The sequence below is a fragment of the Macaca mulatta genome, chromosome 14, assembly GCF_049350105.2.
Source record: "Macaca mulatta isolate MMU2019108-1 chromosome 14, T2T-MMU8v2.0, whole genome shotgun sequence".
Lineage (NCBI taxonomy): Eukaryota > Metazoa > Chordata > Mammalia > Primates > Cercopithecidae > Macaca > Macaca mulatta.
This window is the reverse complement of record NC_133419.1, coordinates 19,161,467-19,173,482: the sequence shown is the minus strand read 5'-3', so window position 1 is coordinate 19,173,482 and position 12,016 is coordinate 19,161,467. Positions and strand designations below refer to the sequence as shown.

Sequence of the window (12,016 nt, the reverse complement as noted above, 5' to 3'; positions counted from 1 at the left end):
CCTGGCTACTGCAATGAGCTCACAGAGATATGCAAAGGACAAACAAAAAGAGAATGCTGAAAATTTTAACAGCTTCTCTGGTAGCATATTCAGTTTCAGAAATTTTGCAGCTCATGATCCGGGGTTTCACTTCTACCGTAATGGGATGTGGTAGGCATAGAGTGATTTGGTAGCTCCATCGCACTGGGCTCTGTTTACAATTTCATTCTCACATTTGCTGCTTGTTGTCTATTAATTTCACATGTGGAAAAGGAAATGTTCAGTTACAATAAGTGTCACTGCTTCCATTCACTTGTGCAGCTTCCTCTTGTAAGGCTGAGATTTTGATGAGTTAATTCATACAGGAAGAGATTTCTTGGATCTCAATTACTTGTTTACTTAGGCCACAGAAAAGTAATGTACTAATGACAAAGGACAACTAACTCATCCTTTTTGGATTCAACAATAATATAAGGTAGAGAAAAAAGGGAGAAGTGAAATATAGCCAAAGACACCGGCAGCTTACACACCACTAGAAGTCTTTGTGGTTCTCCATACCTTGTGTGACCCCAGCGGTAGACAAACTTTAACATGTATCAAAATCACCAGGAGGGCATATTAAAACACAGAATGCTGGGATGGGGCCTGAGAATTTGCATTTCTAACAAATTCCCAGGTGTCTCTGATGTTGCCGGACTTGGACTACACTTGAGAAATGCTGCCTCGTCAAATAATCCTTAGTCCTGGAGATGTATCTCCAACAACTGGCTTTCACTTAAAGGCAAAACACATATTGGAAAAAATGATGGGGTAGTTAGCTGGGCTGTGAAGGATGGAAATAAAGATTAGGAAAGAAAGGATTTTCAAATCAAAACTGCTCAAGAACTTCAGGGGGCAGCTCCAGAGGGAGAAAAAACAATGCAGGAGACAGCAGGAAGCCATGTTCCAGACTCTGCAATGTAATCTCCTCCCAATTAGAAATGATTTCCAAGTGAAAATGCCCTAGCAGGGAATGGGAGGGGTTAGAAATACTGATGCCTGGAGGAGCAGATGGCTCTGCCTTCCTATCAGCTCCATAAATTATAAACAAACACCTTGTACAAAGATCGATTTGTAGCCTGTTGCTGGCTGGCCAGATGAGGCCATGGGAGCGATTAGCAGTTGCAGTGCTTTTGCAAATGCATTAGATACCGATTTAGAAAACCCAAGGGGGGTTAAATCAGCAGAAAAATTTCCTCTTGGCTATCTCTGAGCCCCTCAGATTTCAGAATAAGGCCTGTACAGAGCTCCAGATGACCCATAAACACTCCCCGAAGGCACTATATCCCCTGTGGTATGGCCTGCCCCACATCACTCATCTGCCAGGTTTCTTAAGGCCTATTCTGACAGGACAGCCTAGTGACCAATTCTATTCACCCAGTAAGAGTTTACTCTTAAAAATCATAGTGAATCTAAAGCGCCACTTTTTTCAGGAAAGCAATTTCAAAATTATTTATGCATGAGGCCTTATTCATAAACTTCTAAACACTAATCTCAAATCTCAAGTGAGAGAAGCAGGTGGCAAGATCTTCAGCCTAACTCCAGGAAAAAGTTAAATGCAATTCACATAAATCAACTTGGGGGTTGCTGAACTCATCAGTAAAACACAGAATCAAGCTGGGCTCACACCTGTAATCCCAGTACTACATGAGGCCAAGGCAGGATAATCACTTGAGGTCAGGAGCTCGACCAGCCTGGGCAACACAGCAAGACCTCATCTCCATAAAAAAAAGTTAAAAAATCAGCCAGACATGGTGGCATGCGCCTGTAGGCCGAGTTACTCAGAAGGCTGAGGGAGGAGGATCGTTCGAGCTCAGGAGTTTGGGGTTACAGTGAGATATGATTGCGCCACTGTACTCCAGCCTGGGCAAAAGAGCAAGACCCTCTAAAAATAAAAGTAAGTAAAATAAAAGTAAAATAAAACATAAATCCTCAAAGATTAAACTCATGTGGAACTTTCAAATGAATAATCAGACAGATCACTAGAACAGAACAGAGAGTCCAGAAATATATCTAAATACAGAAAAGAAATTAATATTATGATGAAGATAACATCCCAAATCAATAGAGACAAATGGATTATTAATTAGTTGGGACAAGTGAGTAGCCATATGGGGGGGAAATTGGATCATACTTTGAATATTTGGGACTAAATTTCCTAGTGAATCAAAGACTTAACTATTAAAAAACTAAAATATAAAAGTTCTAAATGATCTCCCTAATGATGACACAAAACCAAGGAACCATAAAAGGAAAGTTGTATAATTTTGACTCCTTAAAATAAGTTCTATGACAAAAATAACCTTCAGCAAAGTCAAAATTTGAATGATAAGTAGGAAACTCCTATTATAAGTTAATTTTCTGATTTATAAAGAACTCCTGTAAAATCGCTAAGGAAAAGACCAGTAACACAACAGAAAAATTGGTAAAGCACATGGACAAGTCAAGAGAAGGGAACACAAATGGCCGTTCATATGAAGAGGCATGCACCCTTGTTTGTAACATGAAAAATACAAATGTAAAATACCCACATACTACTTTTTATTTTTTTACATATCAGATTTGCAAATATCCAAAAATTTGATAGCACATTCTATCAGCAAGAGTTTATGAAATCAGGCACTCTCATGAACTCCAAGTGGAATAATAATTTGGCACGAGCTGTATAGAGTGTGGTATGGCAATAACTACCAACATTACAAATGCACACTCTTCCCCCCTGCAATTCCATTTCTAGAAATGTATCCTAGAGATATACCTGCACATGTGCAAAATGATAAACTGCAGCACAGTTTGTAGAGTAAAATATTGAAAATGACTTAAAGGTCCTTTAATAGTAGACTAGTTAGAAAATTATGGTACATTCACGCAATGGAATACTAGGCAGTCATAAAAAAGAACAAATAAGCTCTTTATATACTGACATGAAAAGAACACTAAGCTACACTGTAAAGAAAAAGTGCAGAAAGTACAGACAAGTACATACAGCATGCTACCATTTGAGTTAAATAACAGGCAGAAAAACATAAATTTGCATTTGCTTCTATATACATATAATATTTTTGAAAAGATGGCTGGGTGCAGTGGCTCACGCCTGTAATGCCAGCACTTTGGGAGGCCGAGGTGGGCAGATCACAAGGGCAGGAGATCAAGACCATCCTGGCTAACACGGTGAAACCCCGTCTCTATGAAAAATACAAAAAATTAGCCAGGCGTGGTGGTGCGCACCTGTAGTCCCAGCTACTCAGGAGGCTGAGGCAGGAGAATGGCGTGAACCCAGGAGGCAAAGGTTACAGTGAGCCAAGACAGCGCCACTGCACTCCAGCCTGGGAAAAGAGCGGGACTCCATCTCAAAAAAAAAAAAAAAAAAAATTTTTTTTTTTTTTTTAAAGATATACAAGGAACTGCTAACAGTGGTTACATATGAGGAGGAGTGGTAGGATTGGGGGGCTTCTTACTGTATTAATCTTTTACATTTTTAAAATATTTGAACAGTAATATCAATTTCAGATGACAAACAAAGTGACAAAATAACAAAACAAAATAACTTTAAGAAGCAAATTTCATTTTCAATAGGGGAAAAGGTGGATTGTGGTTGATTCCCAGCAGAGTTAAAGAATGAATTACTGGACATGTGGCCTATAAGCACTTAGAAAGGGATGATTGCTGCTGAAGTTCCACTGAGACAGGACATGGAAAAATTAAACTGATTTTCCTTGTCCAATAAAGATACCAAGACTGGCATATCAGGAAATGCCACAGACAGAATATCTTAATCATTTTAAGGCAACTGGCAAAGTCTTATAATATCATACAGACAAGGCAGAAAAATGTCAGCTTTAGATATGAACAACCAAGCCCAGAGTGCTAATTCATAAACTAAAATCAACACAGAGGAAGTCCACAGTAATGTACCACAAGGCCTGGTGCAATGCCCTGCCTGATTCACTACTTTTTGCTAACAATCTGAAAGAACACAGAAAAGCATGCTTATTGAACTAGTAGACAATGGAATATTGAGAAAGAAGGATTAAAACAAAGTTCAAATAGATGATGAGAGGCAGGAAAAAGAAACTACAGTTGACAGAAAAAATTGAATAAAAACAAATACAAATCTGTTTTGGTTATCAAAAGATAAACTGGGCCAGGCGCGGTGGCTCAAGCCTGTAACCCCAGCACTTTGGGAGGCCGAGGTGGGTGGATCACCTGAGGTCAGGAGTTCAAGACCAGCCCGGCCAACATGGCGAAACCCCGTCTCTACCAAAAATACAAAAATTAGCTGGGCGTGGTGGCGCGCGCCTGTAGTCCCAGCTACTCGGGAGCCTGAGGCAGGAGCATCGCTTGAACCCGGGGAGGGCGGGTGGAGGTTGCAGTGAGCTGAGATTGCGCCACTGCACTCCAGCCTGGTGACAGAGCAAGACTCTGTTTCAGAAAAAAAAAAGATCAAGCTGTAAAAGTACAGGAAGGTTGAGTCTTGGTTTATTAGCAATTATCAAGAAATTTTAAGTGACTAAAAATTCAAGAATGGCTTCTGAAAAAAGTGCTGAAGCCACAGGGTAAGCTAATAGTGTCTGAAGCACCACTGTAATACGTATTTGACAGCTCGCATCTAGAGTTTTCTATTCTTCTCTGCCCCCCTCCACTGAAAGTTAAAAGGAAAGATGAGCAGAACTGTCAAGGATTTGGAAATCAGTGAAAGGAATCTAAGGAGGTTTGACCTTTCAACAAAGATTTAATGGAAAATGGCAGCTCAGTTTAAATAGTCAGAGGACTGTCACTTGAAAGAAGCATCATGAGATTTATACTATGGAGGTTCAGAGACAGAATTAGGACCAATGGGAGAAAGTGACAAGGGAAATGGTGGCTCAGTGCAAAAAAAGAACTTTTTTTTTTTTTTGAGACGGAGTCTCACTCGGTCGCCCAGGCTGGAGTACAGTGGCGTGATCTCAGCTCACTGCAAGCTCCGCCTCCCGGGTTCACGCCATTCTCCTGCCTCAGCCTCCCGAGCAGCTGGGACTACAGGCGCCCGCCACCACGCCCGGCTAGTTTTTTGTATTTTTTAGTAGCGACGGGGTTTCACCGTGTTAGCCAGGATGGTCTCGATCTCCTGACCTCGTGATCCACCCGCCTCGGCCTCCCAAAGTGCTGGGATTATAGGCTTGAGCCACCACGCCCGGCCAAAAAAAGAACTTTTTTTTTTGTTTTGGAGACAGGGTCTTGCTCTGTTGCCAAGGCTGGAGTGCAGTGGTGTGATCTTGGCTCATAGCAGCCTCGACCTCCTGGGCTCAGGTGATCCTCCCACCTCAGCCTCCCAAGTAGCTGGGACTACAGGCATATGCCACCATGCCCAATTAATTGTGTTTGTGTTTTTTTGGTTTTTTTTTTGGAGACAGGGTGCCACTCTGTGACCCAGACTGGAGTGCAGTGATGTGATCTTGGCTCACTGCAACCTCTGCCACGCAGGTTTGAGCAATTCTTGTGCCTCAGCCACCTGAGTAGCTGGGAAAACAGATGTGTGCTACCACACTCAGCTAATTTTTGTATTTTTAGTAGAGACGAGGTTTTATCATGTTGGCCAGGTTGGGCTTGAACTCCTGGGATCACGCGATCCTCCCAACTTGGCCTCCTGAAGTGCTGAGATTACAGGTATGAGCTGCTACACCTGGCTGAAAGAATATTTTAACACAAATGTAGCAGTGATGGTCAGGCCACCTTGTCAGTGCAGTCTATCATCAGTAGCAGTCAAGCAGAGGTTGAACCATCACTCTCAGAAATGTGCAAGAGAGAGCCCTTCACGAGGTAGTAAGTGAAATGAGAGGTTTAAAATGTTGTGATTCCAAAAGAACAACTGGGATGTGGACTGCAGACTTCATTAGAAGCAAGGAAACTGAAATAGTCATGTTTGTAAATCAGATATCAACCATATCATTGAGATGAATAAAGATACGAAGACTGGCATATCAGGAAATGCCACAGACAGAGAATATCTTAATTATTTTAAGGCAACTGGCAAAGTCTTATAATATCTTACAGACAAGATAGAAAAATGTCGGCTTCAGATACGAACAACTAAGCCTATAATGGGATTATAGGCGCATGACAGAATGCCTAGCTAATTTTTGTATTTTTAGTAGAGACAGGGTTTTACCATGTTGGCCAGGCTGGTCTTGAACTCCTGACCTCAAGTGATCTGCCTGCCTCGGCCTCCCAAAGTGCTGGGATTACAGGCGTGAGCCACCATGCCCAGCTTGTAACTCTCAATTAAGCAATTCAGCAAACATGTCTTGCACCCACCCTCAGTAGCAAACAATGTAAGGTACTGAAGTAGACACAAAACCAAAGACTTGGCCGGGCGCGGTGGCTCAAGCCTGTAATCCCAGCACTTTGGGAGGCCGAGGCGGGTGGATCACGAGGTCAGGAGATCGAGACCATCCTGGCTAACATGGTGAAACCCCGTCTCTACTAAAAATACAAAAAACTAGCCGGGCGTGGTGGCGGGCGCCTGTAGTCCCAGCTACTCGGAGGCTGAGGCAGGAGAATGGCGTGAACCTGGGAGGCGGAGCTTGCAGTGAGCCGAGATCGCACCACTGCACTCCAGCCTGGGTGACACAGCGAGACTCCGTCTCAAAAAAAAAAAAAAAAAAAAAACACCAAAGACTTCTCTGCTCCGAAGAGTTTGTGGACTAGTAGTTCACTGGCTAAAACCTAAAGTTTAGGTGGAACTGAAAAGAAGAGAAAGAAAAGGGAGTGTAGGATCCAAGAGCTAAACCTTGTGACCCTTTAGTAAAGACTATAGTGATGTTAATTAAACTCGATTAATCCAGATCTTAATGGACTTAAGTGTATGGTATGGTTGACGTTCGGTTAATGGACCTGAAATGAAAGTCACAGAAGAGGTGCAGAAATGGCATGTAGACAACAACTGCTCAATAGGATGACAAAAAACCCAGTGCTCCATGAATTTTTGAGTTCTGGCTCACCAGCAAATATAACCCTTCCACTGATACCCCCATTTGATATTGACTTACCATTACTGATTTCAGGGAGGTCAAACTTAGTGAAGTCCCACCACTGGAGCCGGTAGGTAGTATTGGCAATGTTACTGGCCACGGCAGACTGTCCATCACCGATCACTGCCCCTGATGAGGAAGAAGTCAAAGACAGCACATTATATTATTTATCAACGTTTCCACTGCAAAACTTAAAACAATACTGGGATTAGTAGTGGGGAGAGAAGAGGAAAAACTAGACTATGGCTGAAGAAAGCTAATGAGTCCCACCTGGCAAGTCTTTGTCTCACAGAAAAACCACGTATGTTTGTCAGGGAACAATTTAATGTGGAAATATAATCCCATCCATCAGTCCCTCCCATTGTTACTTAACATTTACTTAGTGCCAACAACGTGGCAGGTACTGTACATACATGGTCTGGTAGGCTCGACATCTAAAAAAGACAGGTGAAATTTCATAAAAATTTGGGAAAAGAAAAATAAAAATGGGAAGACACCATTAATACAGAAAAGCCAGTAGCATTTCAGTCCTTGGACATCCTGATAGTAAGCAGCACTCTTTCAGACAAAGAATCTCCTCCTTTATCACTTCTTCCTAATAGGACATCTCAAAAACAGGCTCCCTCCAGGGAAAAGGCAGCTACTGTACAGCTGACTGGATAGAAAGAGACAGTAACAAACAAATAAGGTAATATTTGTTCATCTCTTCTGGACCCCTGGCACGTAACACAATAAAAATTTATGAGCCTCGCTTTGTAGCATCAGAATATTTTTATTAAGGCCATCTTTTATTATACCTACCCCCTAAGAACCTCCTTGAATCCACATTTGCTTATAACATCTCAGGGTTTAACTTTCTCTGAGATATACTCTTCTGTATGACATTTTTTTCCTTGGTAACCAATTAAATAAAAAATGGATTTTTTTAACAGGGTGACACTTTAATTTGCAGTTGTATTTCATTTACATGAACATGTCATTTCCTCCTCCTCCTTCTGAGGTGCATTTCATACACAACCACCCTCCTTCTGATCAGACAGAGTCAAACCCTGTTGGGAGAATAGAACATTCCTGTATGCTAGATAACCTAAATGGTATTCTCAGCTGTAAATCAAAGGCTACTTTGAAAAACTGAACTTGTTAGAGTTTACCAGCCTCGGAAAAATGGACAATTTCATGCCCAGATTCTTCAGTATCACCTAGTCTTCCTCTTCTGCACATCACTGCAAAAGCATCTTGTGAACTGTAGTTCTTTTCTTTTAGAGAGTGGCATTTATCGCACTGCTACTCCTGGTGTTTCCCTTTCTTTCCCCAAATGATCAAGAGATGGTTCAAAGAGAAAACCTCCATACAAGCCAAGAAATATGAGAAAAGTACTCTCCGCACTCTTCCAGTTGCTGCTGGCCACTGTGTCAGAAGACTATTTTCTCAGCATTCATTTATTGATAGTCTTGTCTTTGTCCCATTTTCAATTTGTAAGGAAAAGTACAAATAACAGTTCATTTCCAAAATGATGATACTTCTAGATCATGCATTATCGACACGGGGAATATCACCCCAATGGGGGTAAAAATTGGTTAATGGGGGCAAAAAATAATAATAAAAAAAACCTTAGTATAATCATTTGTTCCCTTCCAAAGCATCAGAGTATATAAATAGATACACATTTATCTGTGATATTAAAATTTCATGGGAGGAGAGACAAGTAGGGAAAAAAAATGTCTAAAAAGGTTCCTTAGGAGGACAATAATGGAATAAAGCCTAAAACAAACCGTTCTAGATAAATGAATACCCCCAAAACAAGACAGCCTTTGAAATCTTGCAAATTCAGACATAGGCCCAGTCATGATCTCCCTGAGACCTGAGAACGACAGCATTTGGGGGTGTGCTGTCAGTGAGTCCACTGACCTCAAATCTCTATTTGAGGTCCCTGTGGTATATCATTCAGATGAGGTAAATATATACCCTTGCTTTAACCTTCACAGAAAATTCCCCTTTAATAATTATATCTGACTTTTGCTGAACCTCTGGGTCATGAGGAGGGTAAGATACCCGAAGGCCTTTATTAAAAGGAACTTTCTTGATTTTTCTATGCCTCTTTGATAATGAAAATCACTTTTTTTAGTTACAAGGTCTACCACTTCCCTGGAAGGAATTACTCCATTTCATTCTGATCCAGGCTCAATTCCACTGAGCTTTCAAATTGTTTCCTGGGCTTGCTTATCAAGATGGTTGACATCCCCCTTTGACCACTAGTCTCTCTCAAATTACTTTAGTTCCTTATCATTTTCTCCAGCTTTTAACGGAAAACCATATAACCCCAAATGGTAGAAGGTAAGTTGATTTTCTCAGTATATGACGAACAAAACGCTAGTTGCTAAGAGAGGGCAGAAAATAAATTGAAAAAACAAACTTCATATTGTAAGAGCTTATTCTGGGGGAAGGGATAAGAACTACAAACAGGAAAACAGTTAAGGAATAATACCAGATGCTTTTTGAGTACTGTGAATCTGCAAACAGGAATACAAATGATTAAGATTCCCAAATCCCAGCTCCAGAGGCATCCTGTACTGTCCATGTCTCAAGAAAGGTCTTCGGGAGAACAGCTGTGCAATAAAATAAACATGTAGGGTTGCCACTATGTCGAAGAGACTGGGGAGGTGCTCTCTGTCAGTAGTGCCAGGGTGCTGAGGAGGAATGAAGTCTGGCACCAGGGAGAGTCATTTTTTTTTGTGCCATATAAACACAGATTAGGGAGCTAAAGATGCCAGCAACAGATTAGAGTAGTGTCACCAGCTTCTTTTCTGCAAGAACTGTAGGCCAACTGAGCCTGTCTCTTGGAAACAACAGGAAGAGAAAGCCTGATTTATTAAAACAACCCCAACCATTTAGTAGGCCTCTGGCCACTAAGATGAAGGTATAGGAAATGTGCAAGAGGAGGTTAATGGACTGAGCTAGAAAGTATTTACACACGAGGCACTTAGCCTCAGAAACCAAATCCTGAGAGACTGCTGAGGGATTTCTAAGACTTCAAGGTTCTCCCATGTAGTAATGACAGAATGGAACAAGTCAGACTCAGAGTTTCTCAATCCCTGCACTACTGAAATTTTACGACAGATAATTCTTTGTTTGAAGAGTCTTGTGCATCGCAGAACATTTAGCATCCCTGGTCTCTACCCACTAGATGCCAGTAGCACCCTGCTTCACCTAGTTGAGACAACCAAAAATGTCTCCAGACATTGCCAAATGTCCCCTGGGGATAAAAATCATTCCTAGTTGAGAAACGCTAAGCTAGATAAACATATCCTACATTTTAACTCCAGGGTAGGTGCTCTGAGCACCACTACTAGAACGTCTGCTGCTAGAATGTCTGCTGCTAACAAGTGATGCTGTTATAGTCATGGAAAGAAACTAATCCAAGGCACAGCATTACAACTTCAATTTTCCGTATCTGCCAATGGGATCTTACAGCTTGTTTTTTGTTTGTTTTTGAGAATACAGGCTTCAGAATCAATTGGACCAGATTTTGACACTTCCTGTCATTATCTACTATAGTGTGACTTTGTATAAATTAATCTCTCTGAACCTCAGTTTCTTTATCTGTAGAAAAGGGTATAATAGTACCTACAACTTACAGAATTGTTGGAAGAACTTACTGAGACAATAAATATAAAGTGGTCAGGCGTGGTGGCTCATGCCCATAATCCCAGCACTTTGTGAGGCCAAGGCGGGCAGATTGCTTGAGCCCAGGAATTTGTGACCAGCCTGGACACAGTAAGACACTATCGCAAAAAAAGGCTGGGCACAGTGGCTCACACCTGTAATCCCAGCACTTTGGGAGACCAAGACAGGCAGATCACTTGAGGTCAGGAGTTCGAGACCAGCCTGAACAACATGGTGAAACCCTACCTCTACTAAAAACACAAAAATTAGCCAGGCATAGTGGTGCGTGCCTGTAGTACCAGTTACTTGGGATGCTGAGGCATGAGAATTGCTTGAACTCAGGAGGAGGAGGTTTCAATGAGCCAAGATTGCACCACCACACTACAGCCTGGGCAACAGAGCAAGATTCTGTCTCAAAAAACCCAAAACCCAAAACACAAAAATTAGCCAGGTGTGGTGGCGTGTACCTATGGTCCCAGCTACCTAGGAGACTGAGGTGGGATAGCTTGAGTCTGGAAGGTGGAGGTTGCAGTGAGCTGAGATTTTTTTTTTTTTTTTTTTTTTTTAGACAGAGTCTCGCTCTGTGCCCCAGGCTGGAGTGCAGTGGCGCAATCTCGGCTCACTGCAAGCTCCGCCTCCTGGGTTCATGCCATTCTCCTGCCTCAGCCTCCTGAGTAGCTGGGACTACAGGCGCCCGCCACCGCGCCCGGCTAATTTTTTTGTATTTTTAATAGAGACGGGGTTTCACCGTGGTCTCGATCTCCTGACCTTGTGATCCACCCGCCTCGGCCTCCCAAAGTGCTGGGATTACAGGCGTGAGCCACCGCGCCCGGCCGCAGTGAGCTGAGATTACACCACTGCACTACAGCCTGGGTGACAGAGTCAGACCATCTTGTAGATAGATAGATCAACAGACAGATAGATATATCGATAGATAGATAGTGATGGCAAATACTAAGTGCCTAATAAATGGCCTTTAAAATTATGTCTGTCATCTACTCCAAACTGTGTATTTCATCTACAGTTACAGCCTGGGTGATAGAGCCAGACCATCTCATAAATAAATATATAAATAAATAGTGATGGCAAATACTAAGTGTCTAATAAATGGCCTTTAAAGTTATGTCTGTCATCTACTCCAATCTGTGTGAGTATTTCCTCTACAGTTACACTACTACTTACATCAGCATCAACAGACAGCTTATAGAGAGATGTCCTTGTGTAAGAGACTGGCCCAAATAGTGTGCCAGGGCCAAGAGAGAGAAGTGTTTAATCTGAAGATTAAAATAAACTGTCTAGGCCCTATAATATTTGGCAACTTTCTC

The 12,016-nt window shown here is 41.9% G+C and overlaps 1 protein-coding gene and 1 long non-coding RNA gene across 40 annotated transcripts in view; one reads left to right on the top strand and one right to left on the bottom strand.

Annotated features, from left to right (window-relative positions):
* AMBRA1 (autophagy and beclin 1 regulator 1) overlaps positions 1–12,016 on the bottom strand; it is a 199,038-nt gene that overhangs the window by 40,918 nt on the left and 146,104 nt on the right. For all 39 annotated transcript variants that reach the window (XM_077962962.1, XM_077962967.1, XM_077962975.1 and 36 more), the window contains one exon: positions 7,047–7,157. In XM_077962962.1, the coding sequence (XP_077819088.1) occupies positions 7,047–7,157 (111 nt within the window). The remainder of the gene's footprint in view (positions 1–7,046; positions 7,158–12,016) is intronic.
* LOC144334260 (uncharacterized) lies at positions 2,161–5,424 on the top strand. Its single transcript, XR_013403939.1, has 2 exons — positions 2,161–3,141; positions 5,338–5,424. It is a non-coding gene; the product is annotated as an uncharacterized LOC144334260 (long non-coding RNA).